Below are 23,105 nucleotides of genomic sequence, written 5' to 3'. Positions count from 1 at the left end.
GCAAACTTTTAAAAGGTGTAACATTTGACATTCATCTCACTGTGAAGCTTGCAGAAAAGTAAGTATAAAAACTTTTCAAAAGAAAAGAGTGAAATGCAGGACAATCTGGGTTCACCCCAATATAGTTTGCTGCCCAAGGCACAAAAACAATATGATGCATTCAAGGTGGTGAAAGAAACCCAAAGACAACAAACTAAACAACTGACAACTGACTGCCCTTTAGGGTAACCCTTCCAATAAATCCAAATTAAAATTAGAAGAGCTGGGGGAATATCTAAAATATTACTTGAACTGTTGACCCCCACATCTCAAAAGGAAAGACTGTGACCAGCCCACCATAACTAATTTAACGTAATGCTCTCGGTGATTATGGAAATACAAAATACAACATGCTGTTAACAATACAGGCATAAGGAACTTGGATCAATGTTGTAAGCAGTTAAAAACAGAATCCAGAAAGTTATTCCCATGTCAATTACTGTATAATTTAGTGCCACAAACCAGAATTTTAGCCTTTTGCTCCACTCACAGTTCAATCCTATTCAAGTCTACATTGAAATAAGTTTCAGCGAATTCAATGGGACTCTGCACCTTTAAATCATGTTGATTAGAATCTGCAGCTTATTTCAGTTCATCCACAGAAACAAAAGCAGGAATGTTTATGTGAACAAGACACCACAACACAAATTAAATAGTATTGCTTCTTTCTGCCAGTGCTGTGAAGAGGTACCATTTTCTGGCATGATCTACAAAAACATGATTCACAGAGCTCACACAAATGCACCTGCCATTGTAAACATGAATTACTGCAGGGAGTGACCATTACTGTCCCATAAATAAAATTCCCAAATGTCTAAGATACAGGACACAGACTCTGAGGCAAGTCCACACTAAAACAACAACAAATAAGTCTTGAGAAACATCCCAGGTACAGGAGACTTTTGGACAGACACTACAAAATCCTGGAGGAAATCCAACAAAAGCAAAAACTTTTCCAAGGTCGGCCTACTATAAGAAGCCATTACATTTCATCTTCAAATTCCTAGTATTTCCTCATATACATATCTACCTATGTCTGATGTACCAAAGGATAAACGAATACTGTATAAGGCAGTGTAAAAATCAAACCTGGAGACTTCAGCGGATCAGCTACTGAGCCACAGCTGAGTGGTAAAGCATCTGATTTTCATGCACAAGGCCCCAGATACAGATTCAGACACAAGTTGATGAGCTTTCCTTGGCAAAGTTGTTGGGCTTTTTTTAGTTGTTGAACTTTTGGCCAATGAAGTTTTGGAGCTATTTTTAAGGGAATTTGCTTCAAAACAGTTAGTTGGGCACGGTTCCTAAGCTAAGTTAAACAACCGATGGGAGAGTTTGCGATTATGTTAGGCATGTGCACTTAGCTTATTTTGAGCACCATATGTGATGGGGAGGTTAAAAAATTGGAGAAAGGAGAGACAGTGACCAATTGAGCTGGGGTAGGAGGGTGGAGATATTTTTCTCACTTTTCCTACAACACTCACTAGTTAATCTACATGAACTGCCTATCAAAAAGACAGAAAAAACAAGAGACAGTACTGACAGGTAAAATGCTAAGGAAATGGAACTTTTCTTAGCAGTTTACCTGTCAAACCTGTATTCAATTCCTGACACACCAGAGGGGGTGAAAAGGAGGCAATATTCCCCCCCCCCCCAAGATAATAGGCCGCTTCTGGATGGGCGCAATGAAAACCCCCACCACTTTTCAGGAATCAATCACCGCTTTTCTTCTTCTTCAAATCACACGATGGTTGCATCGTGTATCACCGTATTTTTCGCTCTATAAGACGCACCAGACCACATGACTGTTTTTGGAGGAGGAAAACAAGAAAAAAAATATTCTGAATCTCAGAAGCCAGAACAGCAAGAGGGATCGCTGCGCAGTGAAAGCAGCAATCCCTCTTGCTGTTCTGGCTTCTGGGATAGCTGCGCAGCCTGCATTCGCTCCATAAGATGCACACACATTTCCCCTTACTTTTTAGGAGGGAAAAAGTGAGTCTTATAGAGCAAAAAATACAGTATACTATACTTACACACACCCTCCCCTCCTCTACCAGGAGGAAAACGCATTTGACAAGAGTTCAGTTGGGCAGAAATCATTAGGAGGTCGCTGAAGGGGTAAAGGACTGAGTGGGGAGCAGGAAAGTGCGCGCTTTCCCAGGAAGATGCCCAGGTGGCCTTCCTCCCTTTGGGGCAGAGGGAACAAAAAACGTAACCTGGGCTCCCTCAGAGCCTTTCCAAGTTGCCAGGCGGAGCTGGGGGGGGGGGTGTTGACATCCGTCGGCCCCGCGCAGGCGCACCCCGCACCTCCTGCTCCCGTCCACTGGGGGACGCGGCTGCCTCCCTCGTCCTGCCTCGGCTTGCCCCGCGCGCTCGGCCCCGCGCCCCGGGCGTGCGCTTACCCAGGCACTTGATTCGGAAGCCCGCGGGGGGCTTGAGGGACCTGCGCATCCAGCCCTCGCGCAGCGCCTCCAGGTGCTCCTCCTTGCCCTGGATCAGCAGCACCTGCTCGTCGATCCAGCCCAGGAAGAAAGTCTCGGCCACCGCCGCCGTCACCTTCTTGTTCCAGAAATGCTGCATGTTCTCCTGCTTGAAGTCGGCGAAGATCTCGTAGCCGATGTGGTGGCGACCCAGAGAGTCGCTGCCCGGCGGCGGAGGCGCTCCTTCCCCTTGCTGCTGCTGCTGCTGCAGCCGCCGCCGCCGCCGCTTGCCCTCACCTTCCCCGTCGTCGTCGTCCTCCGCCTCTCCGCCGCCGTCCTCCTGCAGCTCCTCTCGGTGCCTGGCCGGCCGCGAGGCAGCCTCTTCCCCGCCGCAGGGGCTCAGGACGATGGCCAAGGAGTGCGGGGCGATTTGCAAGAACTTCTCCATCCGGCGAGGCATCGCGGCGTCGGAGCGCCAAAGCAGCAGTGGAAGCAGCCGCTGCCTGGCCAGGAGCGCCGGGCACGGCACGGCACTGCGCGCGGCGCTGGCAGCCTGGCGCGGTTCCCAGCTTCGCCAGGACGGACCGCCCCCGCCGGCCCAGCGGCAGGTTCCGCGTCTCCCCGCCTTCTCCCCGCTCGCTGCACGTGGACGCCTGGCCCGCCTCCCGGGCGACCCTCAGCGGCGCCGCCCTCTCCCTGCGCCGCGGGCTCCCTCGCAGACCGGCTCCTTTGCCGCGTTTGCTTCAGGTTATAAAGCCGCTCTTTTCAAAGCAAAAGAAAAGTTTTAAGGGCGGCACACAGCATCATACAACACTCGAGGAAATTATTAAACTACTTTCGCCCGCCTCCAGTTCAGGGTTGCCACCCACAGGGCCCCGCTGTGTATTTTAGCTACTGGAAGGTTGGGAAAGGGAACTTAATTTACCGCCTGGAACTTGGGGACTGTTCAGTCCTGTCATGCAGCTTTTGAAAAGCGCGCGCGCGGGCGCTGTGAGGAATTGGCAGCCCTGATCCACTGCCAGAGAGCGAGAGAGTGGAAGCGTTCTCTCCCTCCTCCCGGTCGCACCCAAGTTCAACAAGTCACCTGGGCCATTGTAAATTCCTTTAAAACTTCAAAGGATGTAATCAAACCTATAGAACCTACTCGCAATTTACATGTCACTTGAAATAAGCAAGATACCCTACAAGATGATGGTTGTGTACCTTTTCTGTTTTTAATTCTTACATAACATTCTCTTACAAAGAGTGTAAGACAAACGATGACAACTGTATAATTGGTGCACTAAGATATGTAATATGCATACACACACACATATATATCACACACATTTTTTTAAAAAACATTCTTTTCTTACTACCTGAATAGCAAACTTGGCAACAGCTCCTCAACTATTATTACTGGTCATCTTGTGACGAGAGATAGTATTTAAAAAATTCTGAATTGACAGCTATTTAAATACTGAGGGATTATTTTAATTATTATATATCTCACCATGGGCATAATTTAAGCAATGCAGTATTATCTTCAAGCATCATTGATTACATTGGAGAGCCAGTATATATTGAATTTAATTGTTGCTATCTAAATAAGATGAAGTGTTTTAATTTTGCTGATTCATGAAATTTAAATTTTTATCACTTTAGAAACATGTTACCTATCTCAAACTTTAGGTTCTGAAAGGTACAAACTTTAAGGGTTGGGTGGGTTTTTAAAACACATAGCAGCTTAAAATGTTTAAAATACAAAAAGCCCAGTAAATCTAAACACCCAAATAGTGTTCACCAAACCAAAGCAGAGAAAAGGGGTTAAAAAGGAACAGTATCCCAATACTGTGCCCAGTGCACAACACTTCATCCTAGATTTATTTTTAAAAATGCAAAATAATGGCATGGTGAAAGCATTTTGTTTCTGTTATAAGGTTGTGTTTTACTTTCTATTATCTGTTACAGATCTGATGTGCATAAGAGTCCATTCTTCCCAGTGGACTTCAGGGAAAACTACTATCTGTAAAACAAAATTCTAAATACTGACTGACTCATTTGTGGTTAAATAGGAATGTAGGAGACAAAACTCGAAAGGAAAGTAATAACTGTACTACCAAAAGTAAAGTTACAGTTAACATTAATGCCCTTGATAGCACCAGGCTATGGTTGATAGAGGCCTTAGGCACCATGATAACTGTTTTAACAAAAACTTTAAAAAGTATATTGTAAATTATACTCTAGTGTCCTTTCTTCAGTGCTTCCCTAGAATGGACTTGTTAGGGAGTCCATGTTGTCTTGTAATCTCTTCCAGCTGCAGGTATTAACTGCAGCTATAATTTCAGGGTATCACAGAATTCTCTGGATTGTGGCCATGTTCCACATTAATAACACCGCCATGAAAGCTGCAATCATATATCACTTCTTCCTTCTCTGCTTTGTGCCATTCCCTGTATTCGACTGGATCTAGCAACAGATAAACAAAATAACCTTGATGACTACTCTTACTTGTTGAAACTAGTCTAAATTAATTTAAGCATGTATGTGGGAAGGAAAATGTTGAGAACAAGGCAAATGAAGAGATAATTGTAGGTAATTTGTCTAAAGGTTTTCTGGCTGGGGATAGTATTTCACGCGCACGTGGGCAGCGAGGCATACTCTTAGAACAGAACCTGATCAAGGCAGTACGTATAAATCTTTTTTAGTTGACAATATATTGTGCCATACACTGAAAATAACTGCCCATGAATTAGCCGGAACAAGTAGCACTTCTGGGTTGTTTTGTTTTTCCTGCAGCTTCTAAACAGATAGTAGGCCAAGCCCAAACAATACCCAACTGTCTTTAATTTATTCTTTTAACTGCTACCACCGTGCAAAGTAAGTGGGAGACATAAAGGAAAAATAAAGTTTCCTGCTAAATGAAACATATCCCTGACGTCATGCCACCACAATATTAATTTTTATGTACATGTATTTCTTTAGGTTAACAAACCACTTAATTGCAAGTCTCAAAATGGTGTATCAATAAGACACAGCTAAAATTAACAAAATGATTCCACACAGACACACAAAATTATATTATTACTGAGGATTAGATTCCTCATTTGTACTGTTACAAGGATAATTAGCTGACATCACAACTCAGCACTGACTGAAGCTATTCCAGTGTGATTTTCCTATAGATTGGGTGGCTCCCAAGAATTAGGATTATAACGGCAGCCAAAATACCTCCTTTCCCCACACACATATATAATTACTCTTTTTTTTTACACTCAAACAAAAAGACAACTGCAGCAGTAGTCTATTTCCTTCTCATTGTTTTCTTCATTTTAAAAATGCAAATGTAAACACTTACTGAGGTAGGTGTAAGCTTAAATAAAGTGTTTTGCGCCTCTGTAGTCCATAAGGGTTGCCAGCACTTTCAGAATTTGGGTACTGGTATGAAAATAAACATCAGGATCCAAATCTTTTGCCAGCTGAATGAAAGAGTAAGATGGATAATAAGCAACTGCTAGCCATCTATTTATAGAGTTTGCTTGCCAGATCCGTAACCTGACCGGAATCACCTGGTGCTGTAGTAAACCCCTATTGCAGCAGTGGGGAATGTCTGTTCAGTGGCTTGCAAGTGCTAATAACCAGCTGATCATCGGGGCTTGCAAAGCACAGTGCATGGTGCTTTGCAAGCCCCAGTGCAAAGCTGATTGCCGGGGCTCCCATGCTCAGAGGTACGAAAAATGGGTCACCTGGCGTAATTATGACAGGTGAATAATAGGTGGATGGCCTGGCTAACCTGTCAAACATGGCCTGTGAGTGAGATGCAGCCCACCACCCAGATGCAGTTCCCCACCTCATCCTTATTGGGTCACATCTAAATAAACTTGTTCAGCACTGCAGCTACTCCCCTTTAAAAAATAAATAAATCAAAGAATGTTTTTTGATTTTGAGGGCCGAGTTATTTTTCCAAGACATGGAAGTGTATGAAGCTTCCGGGGTTACTTGGTTTCGATTCATTCTGAAGTGGGAAATAACCGCCAGCTTTTACTTTGCTGTAAATATCAGCTGACACTGATAATTTTGGGCTTGCACAAGTGGGGACATACCTTTGCTGGTGGCAAAGAAGGTATAGGGGCTCTTTTGGCCCATTGATTGAAGTGTAACTGGTCCTAGTGCTTTCTCTCTCCCCTGTAACTCAGCAATTATGTCCAATTGCTGAGCAAGCCATAGAGACACAGCACTGAGAAAAACCTTATACTCTAGATCAGTGGTTCCCAATTGTTGGTCCATGGAACTCGGGGTATCTGCATAATGCACCCATGGCACCATTCACGTAACAAAAACTACTATAGACTTATAACAAATTTCAAAAGTAGGGGGTCCACTTGGCTTTTGAAAAACAGGGTGCCTGCAGTGCTTAGCTAATTAGGAACCACTGCTGTAGATTTTGATCCTTTTAATGGCTTGCTACTTATGTTATATTGAATCATTAGAAACAAATGAAAATAGAAAGAGCAAAACAGTTTTTAATATTGCAATGACAAAATGTACCAGTGATTTGTGGTGGGGCATATGTACATCTAACAGAAATAAAAAGGATTTATATAAATCCTTTTTTTTTTTGCACAGAGTAAACATTTAAGATGTAATGTGCAAAGTTACAAATTAAAAAAATGTTGCGCTTAACACATAGTTTACAAAGGGATGGAATGTAGAAACAAGTAAAACCGAAATACACTACCAGCGGGTGGTGGTGGTTGTTTTCTTTTTGGCGGGTCTTCACTTGTGTTTATATAATAACCTTTTAGTAAGAGAAGACAGACGGCTCCGTTGTACAATAGCCTACGGGTCTGGACACACCCTACAACACTCTGCCATCACAATGACAAAATCAATAAAGAAAAGTGCTATAACCTTGACTTAAAATGGAAAGGAAACCACTAACCTATATTAAAAAGATATGCCATCAGCACAATGTATTTTTTCATTCTCTTCTTCAATAGCTATTATTTTAGGTCTATGTATGGATTTTAAACTATTTGCCACAAGATTGTTCATGCTTAAGGTTTCTGAAGGCCATAATTCCTTAGTGACTACCAGCATGAAAAGTCTTTAATCCCCCCACTAGATGTTTGGAAATTCTTCTAGTAAAGATTCCAGATCCCCCCCCCCCCCAGTTGCTGTTGCTTTTTTTTTAATGTATCAGGAATGTTGTTAAGGGACAAGCATTTCATGTCAGATCTTTCTCTTCCTTTTGCAAAATAACTATAAAAAAAACTCTCCCCCCCTTGCTTACAGGGTGACCTAGCACACCCTGCTGTGCAGTGCCAATGAGACCATAGCCATCCAACATTTTAATTTGCCCAGACACATTTATGTCATGGGCCTGTGATCCTGGCCTTTTAAATACTGAAGAACACCCCAGTTCTTTATTTCCCAAACCTGCTTTGAGTTTTTGCATGAATTGTTCATTAAGAAACAAGAAACACAAGTAACAAAAGAGATTGTAAACTTCTTGGAGGAGAGACCAATAAAAAAATTCCAACACAGGGAAGGGAAATGGACGGAAGGATAAAGCAGGGCAAGAATGTGTGTTCAGTTTGGTTCCACATAAACTTAGCTTCAATAAGGGTTGAAGATTAAGGGGTTGTGCCAAAGGTTTAACTAAAAAGGTGGCTTTAGAAGGAGGACAGAATTAATGCAATGCAATGTGCTCTGAAATGGTGTTCCAGAGATGGGGCAGTAAAGGGTGGCATGGTGGTGCAGCAACACTCCCATGACCTGACAGTGGAATCAGTGCCACTCAATGGGAGGGAGAGAGGGTGAGGCAGCAGTGAGGTTGGTGTGGTGCAAATGCACTGGCAGGAGCACTAGATAGGCTCCCCTTCCCTCCTCCTTCCCAGTAAATAGCAGACCCTCAGCTGGTAGGTGGCCAGGCCACTCCAGCGTGCCATCCATTACTGCATATGGGTAGAAAGAAGGGCAGTTTAATGAAACAGGAGACCTGTAGATAGCCGAGGGTGGTGAAGCTGAAGGAACAAAGGTCACAGATGGGAGATGGTGAAGGGATAAGAATGCTTTGAAGGTAAAGATGAGTTCACTGGAGAGAAGCAACATGACCTGGTGATGCTCTAAATAAGGAAAGCAAAGGAGATCCAAGATAAAGCCATGGTTACATGCCTAGTCAACAGGGTGGATGGTGGCAAAGAAGGAAAAAAGGCCCAGAAGGAGAGTTGCCCAAGGTACAAACCAAGTTTGTAATGGCGATGAATGAAACATCTAAGCTGAAATATCAGACAGAAAGTTGGTGGGGTTGGATGCAGTTGTGGAATAAAGAAGTAGAGATGGATGATCTCACTGAAAGCCACAAGATTTGATGAAGTCACTCGGGTACATAAATGGAGTAACAGATGACCAAATACAAATTCCTGAGAGACACCAGCAAATTTCCTGTGGAAATTTTGAATGAGGGATTAGGCAAGTAGGGGGAAAACTAACAGAGGACAGAGAGGGAGAAACCTAACACACATAAGCAAACAGCAGATATACTCAGCGGCATGAGTGAGGTAATAGATGAGGACAAAAGATCTGAAATGGGGAGAGAGTTCTTTTGAAGAGTACAAGTTAACTGGAGTACAAAAGGTAGAATTCAGATTGTAAGGATTGGAGAGGAGCTGGAGAAAATTGAGACAGCAGTAATCTAGGATGAGCAACCTGGCATCCTCCAGCTGTTTTGGACTAAGTTTCCCTTCGGTCTCAGCCAGTGCTGTTCAGTAATCACTTAAGAGTGCATGCATTAAACGTAAGATGAATTTACTTATATTCCTTTCTTTGAAAGGCAGCCATTTTAGAGAGATTTTAAATATGCTTTTTAAAAAAAGGATTTGTGGTCAGGAAAATGCTGCTTCCAAGCATCCCAACTGGGGAAACTTATTTCACAGATAATTGACTGTTTTCAAAGCATTCAGAAAGATCATTATCAACATTCTCTGGTATTCGTTAGGTATGTTATTTCTCTGCTTGTGGGCTACCAAGCACACACCTTGTTCCCGTCTCCTGGTTGTAGTTCAAGTATAAAGCCAGAAAATATGCTCAGGTATTTATTTTCCATAGCCAGAAAACATGCCGAGGTATTTCCTTTGTTGTTTATGCAATCAAACATACTGAAAGCCTTCAAACAATAGAAGAGACTGGGGGTTCTTGAACAAGTAGATAACCATTTTTTTCTTGTCAAGTTCCATGACTCTTTGACAGGGTCACGTACAGGCTTCATGTTGGTGGCAAAAAGGGGATCTTATACTGTTAATGCAAATGAAAAATCAGGAGGACTTAATGCATCTTCTACCCTTATGGTCTATTTTTACTCACATTGGTTGTAAAGTCCACCAGAGTGCACTTTATACAGCGTCTGTGGGCAGATTTTTTCCTTCCTTTAGACCTTATGAAAGGCAAGCCAGCTTTTTAAGGGCTCAAGAGATGGCATTTATAATGCTGCTAATACTATGTGAAGAAAATCAATGTTGGATTGGTGGACTAGAAAGGCTGCCCCTCTTAGGAATGGCTTAAAGATGCTCACCCAGTGATAGACCACAAATAATCAGCTTGTATTTTAACCAAACATCAGAATTTTGAAGAAAATAAATGTGCTTGTGAAAGTCTTAAATTTAAAATTTCAAAGCAGCAAAAAAAAAAAGCAAATAAAATTCAGCCTCAACTCAGCATTGTTATGTCTGGGATGTTGCAGCTCAACTTATGCAATGGTTAGTAAGCATAAGATTTCAAGAGCAGCTTTAAGATCAAGCTAGACTGATCTTGCAGCAATAACTGGTCAGTTTACTTCTAAAGCTTGTATATCCCATCTCAGTTGCACAACATACTTCTTCAGGATCAACACTGCTTTGTTACAATTATTATTTTATTTCTACAATTTGTTATTTTCTGGTTTAAAGCAACTTGATTTATTCATTTTTTCATCAAAATGAGGTTCACTGCATTCATGAGGCTAGAGGAAGTTAGTCACATATTTTCTCTTCTCCCTTGTCCCTCAGTATAGTTGTGTCATTATTTATTTATTTTTTAAAAAGACATTTGGTTCATTTCCAGATAGCTGCTTACCCAGTCAGCTGGCCACAATCGTAGCACTGAGGCAGATCTTGCCATGCTGTTAGATTCCTTTAGGAGGAAGATGAAGACATATCCACCTCCACTAGGTGTTTGAAGGTGAGGAAGTATACTTTTTGACATTGGGTTGGTCATCAATACTACCACATGGGTGACCCTTTTATTAGTACAAAGCCAGCTACGATAATGCCAAATGCTACTTTGGAAACCTCCTTCAGGTTACAGGTGTAAACCTGCTTCGGATGACATTTATGCCATTTAAAAATATTATCTCCTAAACCTGTATCATACTATAAAGACACTATTCATCTCATAAATTGCTGTAAAAATTCAGGATAGCACTCCTTGGTGCTTAGATTGCACTTCAAGCATTCCGAAGTGCATTGCCTATGTTATGCCAGCAATTGTCAACAGACCTGGAAATTAAGCCAGTTGTTATCCTCATATTGCAGATGAAGGGAGTGAAGCTGAGAAAAAGGCAACTTGCTTAAGGCCTAGCAAGTTCATGGCTGAGGAGATATTTGAACAAGGAAATTTCCCAGCTCACATTGTTAGCTCACATTGTACCCTGGGCTCTGATCTTCCTTTAGATCCAAAAGGAGACACACTATGAGATCCAAAAGCCAAAGCTTAAATTAATTTATTGAACAATGAAAAAAATCACGAAACACTTTTATTTACATGATTTACTGTGACCGGCTCACATGAACATTGATAGGATGAATTTCTGTTAACTAATTGACATTCTGCATGGAGAGTTAACCCTGATAGAGATTGACTGGATAAAAGTCTGAAGACTGGATGATATTGCTGCAGTGTAATGGCCTTTTTCCACAAAATGGCTTCCAGTTAGCAACTAGAGTTTACAGTAGAAAGCATTTTTAAGCCAGTCCATGGTAGCAGACCTGGCTGTGAACTGCTAAAATTAAGCATATGGCTTCACACATGAGCCAAATGTTTCAGCTTCTCCCAAAAGGCCTACCATAGCAATAGGATAGTTTTGCAAGGGTGGCCAAGCATTTAAGATGCATTTGGCTACTTGATAACAAAATCCAGCCATATCATTTTGTAGTATTGTGGTATTTAGGGTTTCTCTTCTCCTATACTAAATGACTGTCAAAGGATGCTGAAGAGCTGCTTGAAAAAGCCAAGGGTTGTTCAGTGGCAAAGTTGCCATTAGGAACTATCAGCTTCTCAATACTGCTATCATTGCCTCCTCATGAGAAAGGCCCCCAAAACAGCTTCCCAGTGGTTTGCACAGCACTACTAATAGCCAGCAACTCTCAATTATCACCAGATGCAAGCACAAAATGACACTTATTCATGGAATGCTTCAAATTATCAATCATGCATCAAGTAGCTAGTGCCTAAGAAGACAATAAGCATATGAAGTGAATCCTGTTCTTTACTCGAAACATAGAAGGGCACAAAAAGGAGGTTCTAAAAGCAAGTGAGACTTAGAAATTGAGGGCCAGTGGTGGAATCAGTTATTGTAGCAAACACCACAGGCGTTGCACCTCAAAGACTGGCTACTGAAGGCAGAATAAATTTTCTTCTTCTTTTTAGCCAAGTTAACGTCATTCATATTGCCAAAATATTCCATATACATAATAAATAGCACTTCCGTTTCAGTGAAGTCCAAGAAAAAACCCGCACACTTAGAAAAACCCGCACACGCATAGTTAGAACACTGACTTTCCCCCATATATTATTTGTTCGAATCAAGTCCATAAAGAGACTCAATTAAGACTTTAAGCAGTTGTTTTGGCTCCTAAGTTTTTCATTTGTAGACTGAGCAAAATTAGTTTGGAAAAAGCAGAGTTCTATAAAGTATGTGCAAAACTCTCCCCCTTAAGTGCATGAATCCACAGTTACGCAGCAGCGATAGAAGCATCATCTGGTTGACGGCCCTGTGGCTTTAGAAGGAAGAGAGAACAGATTTAATATTTAAGTTTAATCTACAAGTATACAGCAGTACAGTACAAATCTACATACCAATATTGGTTTCTTGCCTTTTAGAATTCACTCAGCCCCAAACTGTAAATCCACTGTACTGCAATTCATGGCACAGACTAATATTACTTAGAAGCAGCTGCAGCTAGAGTAGCATCCTCCTCCTAGCAGCTACGTTGGGATTCATTGGGGTGGGGTTGGAACAAGCCAGTGGCGAGGTTCAGGAGCTCTGGACCTGCAGTGGTGGCATTCTTCACCACCAAACCAGAGCTTCGCTGACCTCACCGCCTCCTTGCCCCATCCTCATCCTAACAAACCTGGTACCCCCAGGCCTCTTCACGTGCAACTGCTGCTTAGAAACTCTGCATATTTACTGTAGAGAAAGTTGCCTAGGGTTCTAGTCCTAAAAATATTTAATTGGAGGCACGTCCCATTGAGATTAGTGAGCGCTGAAGGATTGTTAAAACAAACACTGTTAGGCGTTGGCTACAAGGAAGCAATGAAGTTCAGGCTATAATGGTGAAGAGCATTACATTCATTCACTGGTAGAAATAATGTAAGAGTGATTTTTCATATTTTCTTGGATCACTTCTAATCCAAACAAAAAGGAGTTTGGACATGTGTTAGTTACAGCAGAGTCACAGGCAGAAGGCGGCAATAATTAGATGCCAACTGTACTTTGAGCATCCTTCTCTTTTTTCGGATTTCCATCAGCAAGCTGCTCCACTATTAAAAAAATGTTTATCTAATGTCTCTCATTCTGTGGGACTAACAATACTGCATTTTGTTACTCTTAAAGAAGATAAATACATGCCACTTAATTAGAAACTTTACAGCATGAGCAAGATGACTCCTATCATTCTTCCAGATTTGTAAAATTCCACCTTGTTTTCAAAAACATTAGTAGCAATAGCTTAGAATGAATTTTGAACTGATGTCACTAGCTCCAATAGTCTCTATAGATACAATGCACAAAAGTATAACTTGCAAAATGACAATTCTTTAGCATTTAAGACCACAATTTTATTACATCTGAGCAACTACAATACTTATAATGGCAAGCATCTTTAACATTATTTCAGTGCTGAGGGATTATTAAGTCTAACACAATCCGGGACTCAGTTTATTCAACTTTTTTTCCCTTTAGAGCAGAAAGGGAATGAAATGTATCCCTTAAGGAAGCCCCCCACCCTCTTTTAGGAAGAGAAACTAATATTGCCATGTATGAGAGTATGGGCAAGAAGGAAGTACAGCTCAAGATGCTACACATGCTTAGACTAAGCTTCTTTCCCAAAGGCAGCAGGCTTATGTCTCTAGCTGGCAAAAAGTGTAGGTGGTTCATCTCAATAGTATATTGATTGTCAGAATGTATGGGAAACACCCATCCTTTTTGGATGTAATGCAAATCAAGTAGAATGAAGAGCTATGACAGGGGAGGGGATTAGGTTGTTTTTTAAAAAATGTAGTTCACAAAAGGCACATCACATTTTTTCAACTATTTCACTAACACTGCCTGGACATGTCTCTTCCTAGCCACTAGCGTAACAGTAACATAATGAGTATGAATATTTCAATTAACGTAGACCAATTCTTGCTATGAAAAAAAGGGCTTGGGAGAAAAGACTCATTAATCAACTTCATAGTGCCTAATAATTCCACTATCATATGAATACTTTTAACAAATGCCAAAGAAGCCATTGGTGCTTTGTGTTCATATTAGACTCTTTTCAATTCCAGTTATTTCCAGGTTTGATTTAGCATCATGGTAATTCATAACCCAAAGAGATATTTACTCTATCTTGAAACTATTTCAACTAAGCATCTTACAAATTATATTTGTATATTTGAAATATAATATGAAATAGCAGCTATTGTTTGCCTAATTTTAATTTGGATCACAGACTACAGGCAGAAGCTTTAGCACATTTTACAGACTGAATAGATACTCTGGTTCTCTCATAAAATGATGTAAGCTAGTCTTAACAGGAAGTATTTCCTCAGAATCCCAATTAAATTATTGCAAAATGCAGTCAACAAGAGCCTTCTAATTGACTATACTCCAAATTATAGATTTGCTTCTTGCATTTTGCAATTTCTGGGTAGATGCTATGCCAGCTTGAAAAGTCTAGCCTAATACTCAACTGTCTTTAAGCAAGACACATGTACTGAAATAGCTCTAAACAGCACAGATGTCATTATTATACCTTACCTTTACAAATATGTGTGTTGGTATAAATCTTCTAAGCAGCTGGTTGGTGAAATTTGGAAACCGTAGGAGATTGATATTAAGTGATGGCAGCTGTTGATATCCAGCCATGAGAGGATAGAAGTTGTATAACATTTCCTGTTCGGTACCAGGAAGGATTCGCAATCTTATCTAAAAATACAGTTCAAAGTCCGTAATCAGTCCTTTTTTTGGATTACAATCTCAATCTAGGCTATTTAAACGTTTGTCTGAAGCAGTGAATCATTAGTATGTTCTTTTTATTCCCACTCAATTTCTCAACCTCCTCGCTCTTTCAACTTTAACCTTGTAATTTCAACCCTCCTGACCGGCACTTGCAAAGGCTCAAGTATATCTTGTGGCTGTTACAAGTTGTCTGTTTCTTAAATGGCAGCTGCTGAAGTCACAACCGTATCAGAGTTCCCCATGGAAAAGGTAAAGGACCCCTGGATGGTTAAGTCTAGTCAAAGGTGGCTATGGGCCAAGGGAGCCAGTGTTTATCCAGTGTCAGCTTTCCAGGTCATGTGGCCAGCATGACTAAACCGCTTCTGTTGCAATGGAACACCATGACGATTGCCATAGCACACAAAACACTGTACCTTCCTGCCGCAAAAGTACCTATTATCTACTTGCACTGGGATGCTTTCAAACTCCTAGGTTGACAGAAACTGGGACAGAGGAACCTGTCACACAGATTCGAACTGCTGACCTTCCGATTGGCAAGCCCATGTAATGAATGGGAGCATACAGTTTAAGGTAATAAACCATACAATTTCCTACCACCATCATTCTTTTCTTTCCCTACCCTCTCTCTACTCTAGTTTCTCTCTCAATTATAGATAAATGCAAAGTTCCCCCAGGTACCTAGATATCTGTATATACAAATTTAATATTTCAGATTTATGTAAAAAGTCATTCTTCCCTCAAACAAGGATATCTTGTGGTTTTTATTCCCCAATTTCTCCACCTCTAAGTTTTGCAAATGGACACAATATTCAGAACACTATTGGACATGTTTAGGACAATCAAGTTATCCTATGTGTGAGTCAGATAATAGTTTGAAGGTATGCAAGAGGTTTTTTCCAATATCCCACAACTGTAACAAAATACTTCTTTTAAGTTTGGAGTCTAAGCCATACCTGTTTAAGGCCAGAAAACATGAAGGCTTCACTGGGTTCCACTAACACTTCCACATCTTGAACAATATTGGTCTTATTTTGCAGGTGATATTTTACAGGTAAGGATTCTCTGACTCGACCAAACGAGGGCAAATCTTTGGAAAGGAAGTGTAACAGAAGTTACATGTATTTCAGCAAAAACAGCATTTATTGTTGCTTTCTCAACTTTGCAAGCATATATTAACACTATTTAGGGTTATATACCTCAGAAACCAAGAAGATTAAAAATGTACTAAACACAGGAGTAACCATGAAAACATTGTAGCTTCACGTAGGACTGACGAAAATACCAGTCTCTTTTTAGACACTGTTAAGTTGCTGAAGTGCTGCAAGGCAAATTCCATCTGTCAGCAGTAAGTGAAAAGGGAAGGTTGTGCATTACAGTCTGGATTTTTAAAAAATGGAACTAGAGTAACCTATTTCAGTCTTTTGCTTTTATGAAAATTCACATTTGTAACAAACGAATGGAGCATCACTTCTTTCCCCAGAAACATACAAAATGATGGAACATACAAAACATGCAAAATGATGTGCCATATCACCAGCAGCTTCATGGCCTAGCAAAGATTTGAACCCAGGATGTTCAGCCTGTCACACTCATTGGACAGGTTTGGGAGTCGGTCTGCTTTAGTATGTTTCTGGGGAAAGAAGTGATGTTCAAGAAATGGTGTGTCTTCTCATGGAAGTTTTCTTAAGATGGAAACAGGTGACAAACAGAATTTGCATCTATCAATTGTGTGAACTGTGATTTTTTTTGCCTCTTATATTTTAGAAACTGGAGCGAGTTGTGGCAGCACAAAGGGTTGGATCTAAACTTAGTCATACTTAGAGCAGACCTACTGAAATCAATAGGACTTATGACTAACTTAAATTGCATTGATTTTAGTGGATCTAATTCAAATATGACAAAGTGGACCCAACCCAGTCCTTAACATTTAATGGAGAAATGACTTTGTCCACAAACTACGTTAGTAAGCAACACTTTTGCAACACACCAGAATCTAATTTTGCACTGCGGTAAGAGTTTGAGAGCATCTGAGGTCGAGTATGACTTTATGCATAAATTTACATTACCTGCGTTAACATGGAGTGGGATACTTTCTGCAATAACGTGGGGGAGTGTGATCACAGTATTAACAACAGGTATGCTCTTCTCAGCTGTGCGCCTTTAAAAGAAAACAGAGATAAATATTTTAACACTACAAAAAAATCAGCAGTAAACGACTTCTTAATTTTCAGTTTAAAAGATAAGAGGAAAGAGTTACAAGAAAATCAAATTATTAGAGGCATGGGATAAAAAGGGATATAGGATCTAGGTGACAAAAACAGATTTGCACAATTCAGTGCTTTGCATAATAAGTCAAGATAAGTATTGTGAAGAATTATAAAGGTTATAAAACATGAACACCAAAATACAATAAGGGCAGTTGGTTATGGGAACAGAAAAGCATAGGGACCTTGTTTTTCAGCTTTTCATTTTGCCAACAGCACTTTCTACTCAATGCAGATTATTTTTGTTTGCTTTAGGTTTTATTATGTTGTTGCAATACCTAGATATGAACTTAGAATATACAATGGCCATAAATTTTAGGGATGAGTGAAATACATAAAATAAATTTTGCAGAAAGATCTATGTTCCTGGATTTGATAAAATACTACAGTGGTACCTTGGTTCTCAAACTTAAATCTGTTCTGACTCCCGAAACCATTCAAAAACCAAGGCGCGGCTTCCGATTGGCTGCAGGAGCTTCCTGCACTCAAGTGGTAGCCGCATCGGACATCCGGCTTCCCAAAAACGTTTGCAAACCGCAACACTTACTTCCGGGTTTGCGGAGTTCGGGAGCTGATTTGTTCGACAACTAAGCCGTTTGAGAACCAGTATTTGGATTCTGCCTAAAACTACAGCCTAGCTAGAATCCACAACCCCACCTCTGCTACATGAAGCCTCTAAAGTGTTGGGTCTGAAGGTTTGCACCGTGGGCTCTTCACCACACTAGCAGAAGCATTCATGGCCACCTGGCGTTATGGGCACAGATTCAGCACATAAGCATATGAGGCTTATAGGCAGGCTTTGGTCTGCATGCTGTTAGTTACTCACACACAGGACTACACAGGCTGGGCAATGAGAAGAGCCCCATTCATGGCAGGCAGGCCAAAGCCTTTGCAGAGGCCTCAAGGCACCAGGTGGGTTGGGTCCTCAGAAGCCTAGCAAAACCTGATGAAGAGTTTTCCAAGCCCCCATCCCAGGTAAATTACAAAGTAGAGTCCACAATGTAAACTTAAGACTCCAGACAAAATTCTGCCTTGGGCAACATTCACTCCAAGCTCTTCTTTTCAGCAATATATTATGAAAGTTGTTCCTACTGCATTCTGCTACAGAACTGGTTCCCTGAATGCTTTGTTTGTTTCACTAAGGAGCTGATAATGAAAAAACAAGCTCCTCGGCTGGGAGTGTGCCTTGAATAGTCAGAGAAATGCTGATCTGCCTTATCTGAACTCTCTAGATTCATGTGTTCAAAATTTGTGTGAATGGGTTTCTTCAGCAGCCCTCTGCCTGGGGTATCTGTGTGAATGTTTTTCCACAGTCTATTTCACCCCCGCTATTTTAAAGGACTACTGTTGGATCTGGCTAAAAGATACAATATTAGATAGCCAAGGCTTCTCTCGGTTATGCCCAAATTGTATGCCAGAAAGCTTGAACTGTGATAATGCTTATTGATATTCATCAATAAGGAAGAAATATACAGTGGTACCTCAGGTTACATACGCTTCAGGTTACATACACTTCAGGTTACAGACTACGCTAACCCAGAAATAATACCTCAGGTTAAGAACTTTGCTTCAGGATGAGAACAGAAATTATGCTCCAACGGCACGGCAGCAGTGGGAGGCCCCATTAGCTAAAGTGATGCTTCAGGTTAAGAACAGTTTCAGGTTAAGAACAGACCTCCGGAATGAATTAAGTACTTAACCCAAGGTATCACTGTACAAGACTAACCTATGGGATATTTGAAGAGGTAGATGGGAATATTTACCTTTTCCAGGAAATTACATAACTTCCAGTAGCCACTCCACTTTGACCAGTAGGAAGTGATGGACAACGAAGGCAAAAACATTCACTAGCACTTTCACCTGTCTGTAAAACAACTATCAGAAAAGTCAGGTTCAGTCTAAAGTTTCTCAGATACAGAAATCATTATGTATGTTTTATATGACCATACTCTATATTTACATACAAGTAAGTGTAGCAAACATTAATATATGAAGACTATAAAGAACACAAGCATATGCACAGAACACTTTCACTTTTTCCTGTTCCCCAGCAAAAAGCAGAGGAACCAAATCACATAAAGACAGAAGGAGCAGTCATTTAATGACAAAAGATAGGCTTATATTTAATCAAATATCTCCAGAGTCAAACAGGACTTGGTGGGCCTTCATCATCTCTGCAAAGTTACTTTATTGTAAAAGTGCAGACATTTCACTGTGCAGCAACTATGACAAAATGTTGATTGTGGTGGAGGAAATGCAGAAAGAGTACATTTGCAAGGGAGTCAAATTAATCTCCAGGTTTTGCTTTTTGAGAAAAGCTTACTAACTCTATGCAATATAAGTCAAAATAATCCTATTTAAATAAAATAAAAACACATACTGTATGCCTGGCGTAATGCAGTAACAATCAATGGGTTTCTTCCCAAACAACATCCCAGAAGGGTGCTTAAGAATACACAGGAAGGTTCTCACCATTCTCCACATAAGATTCTAGATGATCCACAGGCATCATGGAAGGAGAAAGCTGCAGCTGGCTGGTTACAATAGTGAGAGCCCAAGGAGAAGCACTGAGGATGTCTGTCATCAACAAAAATGGGATGTCCAAAAATACTTTATCTAAATGCTCAAACTGGCAGGAAGAGAAACAAAAGGTGGGTCATTTTATTGTTCATACTGTCTGTCCAGGCAATGTTTTCAATCAGGTTTTAGTAACGTACCTTAGCTGAGACAAACTTAACAGCTACCTCAAATGGAAATACCGTCTCCACAGTAACTGTTTCATCCTGCATAAAAGAGAAACCCTAAATCATCCTCCAGTTTCGATTTTCATAGCCCAACATCCAAAAAGTAGCAAAAGCTTTATCATTCCTCTGCAACTCATGCAAACAGTAACTCCTCCATCTATATGTACTCTAAAAAAACCTCCTCCTATATCAGAGAAGGAAAAAATTCCAAATATAGTTTGATCTTATCCATACTCAGTGTGTGTGTGTGTGTGTGTGTGTGTGTGTAAAATGGTACTGACCAGTACACAGCACCACCACCTCTTTTTTCGTTAACCCTGGAAGCCATCATGTGCTAGCACCAATGACACATTTATCAAGATAACGAGTGCCAGCATCTTACTTTTTACCCCAAAAAGAGGCATGGTCAATACTAGTAACTACTGTCTCAAATTAGTTGCATTCTTAAAACACACATTATTAAAACCAATTATAGTCTTTCATCCCACTGGTCCTATTATTTCAGCACCAGACTCATTTGGCACCTTGGGCCCTCCCTCCCAATTATGCTCAGGTCTGCACAAGTCATCACTCACTAAGCTGAACTCATGCACAGCAGCTGATTAGCGGCTCAATACACTTCCTGGTTTCGCTGCCTGCCAGAATGCAAAAGTTGAGGGACACATGCGGCTACATTCAGCTTAGTTGGTTACAAGGTGTGCAGACTAGCGCTAGATGGATATAAACATTCTCTTGAGTTGAAGGAGACAGTTGCATGTTGAGGACCTGGGTGTTCACCATCCTAGCTATTTCCTGACACCTCTTAAGTTTGCCTTCTTTCAGTTATAGAATGGTACACCCATTCTTCCTCTGACCATCTTGTCAGAGGAATGACTACTTTTATCACTGATAGCCAAGCTTATCACAGTGGATAATGAAGAAACGTCTCTCTTAATATGCATTTCTGGTTGACCACATTATAAAAAAGCCAATTTATCTTTATTTATTATAAACATATTCCATTTCATGATACTGTTTATACATTTATAATGTCCTACTTCATTTCAATTTATTGATGCTGTAATAAAAACAACAGAAACAAAAAAATAAGAATTAAAAAGATTACATTTGTCAAACCATCCATGCATAATGGATTCCAATAGAACTTATGCATGTAGTCTGCATGCTTAGGAAACCCTAGACTTTAGCTAGTCATGCGCACAAGGATACACTTGGAGAATCTAAGAAAAAACCAACTGCCAACCAGTCCAACATACCCTGTGACATTTGCAGATAATCTCTTTTCCCTCAATGGTCGCACTCACTAGGTAGGAAACATATACAAGAAACATCCTAGCACCAACTGTTCCACAGTGAATATATAAGGTCTTCTCCAGCTTTACAACAATCAGGGGGAGAAAGAGGGAGGGAGGGAGAAAAAGTGATTAGACAAAACAAATACCGAAGACCTCTAAGTACAATATGCAGAAGTCTTATTTTAAAGCATCATCACATTCAAAAACATTTCTAGGACTATCTCAATTATGTGTGCATATGAAACCAAGAAAAACATTTTGTGTTCCTAGGTTGCTTCGTGTTTTACTTTGGAAAAACAAGTGGTTGTGGTTTGTACTGTGTGCAAATATAATTCTTGAGCAAATTCTGAATTCTGAAAGCGTATCCCACCTTACTGTCCCATATGTATCGTGGCACAGATCCAAAGAAATATAATAATCCTGAACTTCTATTGGAGTGAAAAGGGAACTGAACTGTAATCAATCTTCTTTGGATTGGGGCCTATATTTCAGAGGTACTCATGTGCAACATAATTCCATCACTGCTTTTTAATACTTATAATACTTGTTACACTGACATATTTACCTTTTCACCTGGTTGCAAGTCTCCTACAGGGATATCAGTAAGTAAAGCAGGATAGGAATCATCACACATTTCTGTTCCATTTAGAGTCACATGAGTTTTTTGAGTCAGGTTTGCATCTTGGCCTAAAATAAGGGGGTAGTAGATTGTCATATTTCTTAGGTTTACAATAGCAACAACTAGGAAAGATTTTAAGTTATTTGTTTTACGAAATTGCAGTCAATATGAACTTTACGCAGCACTGATCTTATGCAAAGTTAAGTTCTTCAGAACCACATTGGCCCAGTTCACATAAAAGATTGTCGTGGAGCTGAGTTGTGAACCTTGAGCTTGAACATCCTGTCGCAAACCCAGCAAGACTACAAGGAGGATGGAAACTTCTGCTTCCATTTTAGATTAATCCTATTTTAGCATTACATCTGAATCCTAAACTGTGGTTAAGATTAACAATTGTTTGCTGAAAGCTTCTTAAGTTACACTTTGAAGTCAGCTTGCTGAAAAAGACCTGTGTTTGGTTGTCTTCCAGCACCAATCTAAATTGTCTATAGCTATTTATTTGTCATAACAGTACAGGAGAAGGGAGTGATTTAATCCTTTCCATAATAAGTCCATCACTCTCTATAGGAAATGTGAGCAAGTACCACGGCACGTAACAAATACCTGGTTTTAAGCCTGCTGTGAGCTTTACATCTTTGGCAACAGTCTTCTCGTGTGACTGAATTGTCACAACCAAACAGTACATTTCGTTTGTCAGGGCAGGAGGTTCGTGACTTAGCTGTACAGAAATATTTGGCACTCTGGAAATGACCCTTTAATAAAAACAAGAGAAAGATCAACTGCCTGCTACCTCTCAACATTCTTATGTCCTGTTCTTATCCGCTCCTCTAGCTGCCACAGCACAAGCCTCTGCTTGCACCACAGCAGCAGCATTCTATGCAAGGCAAACAGTTGAGTTTTGTTCCACATGCCTTTCAAATCCCCTCATATCCTCTCTTCTCGCCACATACTTCTGCAATGTCACAAATGTGCACTAATGCACTACTATTAGCTGCCCAGCACAACACATACTCAGGCACTTCTCTATACTATTTTCATTACCACCATTTCCATTTTACAAATGGGAACAAGAGAGGGAAACTCGACATTTTTCTAGTTTATACACACACACACACACACACACACACGGAATGTGGGTGGTGCTGTGGGTTAAACCACAGAACCTAGGACTTGCTGATCAGAAGGTCGGCGGTTCGAATCCCTGCAACAGGGTGAGCTCCCATTGCTCAGTCCCTGCTCCTGCCCACCTAGCAGTTCGAAAGCA

General features: G+C 40.7%; 2 protein-coding genes across 6 annotated transcripts in view; both read right to left on the bottom strand.

Annotated features, from left to right (window-relative positions):
• Nucleotides 1-10,949, bottom strand: part of STOX2 (storkhead box 2) — a 134,460-nt gene extending 123,511 nt beyond the window's left edge. For both annotated transcript variants that reach the window (XR_014515817.1, XM_083459824.1), the window contains exon 1: nt 2,442-10,949. Coding sequence is in view for 1 of the 2 variants with exons in the window: in XM_083459824.1 (XP_083315950.1) it covers nt 2,442-2,919 (478 nt within the window). In the remaining variant the exon portion in view is untranslated. The remainder of the gene's footprint in view (nt 1-2,441) is intronic.
• The window catches only part of TRAPPC11 (trafficking protein particle complex subunit 11), a 71,225-nt gene that overhangs the window by 27,924 nt on the left and 20,196 nt on the right, over nt 1-23,105 (bottom strand). For 2 of the 4 annotated variants that reach the window (XM_083459806.1, XM_083459807.1), the window contains exons 21-29: nt 22,445-22,593; nt 21,788-21,909; nt 21,184-21,303; nt 19,901-19,966; nt 19,656-19,812; nt 18,947-19,058; nt 16,986-17,077; nt 15,873-16,006; nt 14,719-14,886 (exon numbers count right to left, since the gene is read on the bottom strand). In XM_083459806.1, the coding sequence (XP_083315932.1) occupies nt 14,719-14,886; nt 15,873-16,006; nt 16,986-17,077; nt 18,947-19,058; nt 19,656-19,812; nt 19,901-19,966; nt 21,184-21,303; nt 21,788-21,909; nt 22,445-22,593 (1,120 nt within the window). Of the gene's footprint in view, nt 1-11,178; nt 12,473-14,718; nt 14,887-15,872; nt 16,007-16,438; nt 16,550-16,985; nt 17,078-18,946; nt 19,059-19,655; nt 19,813-19,900; nt 19,967-21,183; nt 21,304-21,787; nt 21,910-22,444; nt 22,594-23,105 lie in introns of those variants that run through there. The other 2 variants (XM_083459805.1, XM_083459808.1) reach the window with 2 other exon arrangements.

Source organism: Podarcis liolepis (assembly GCF_965112155.1).
Source record: "Podarcis liolepis genome assembly, chromosome: 9".
Taxonomy (NCBI): domain Eukaryota; kingdom Metazoa; phylum Chordata; class Lepidosauria; order Squamata; family Lacertidae; genus Podarcis; species Podarcis liolepis.
This window is presented reverse-complemented; position numbering and strand designations above follow the sequence as displayed.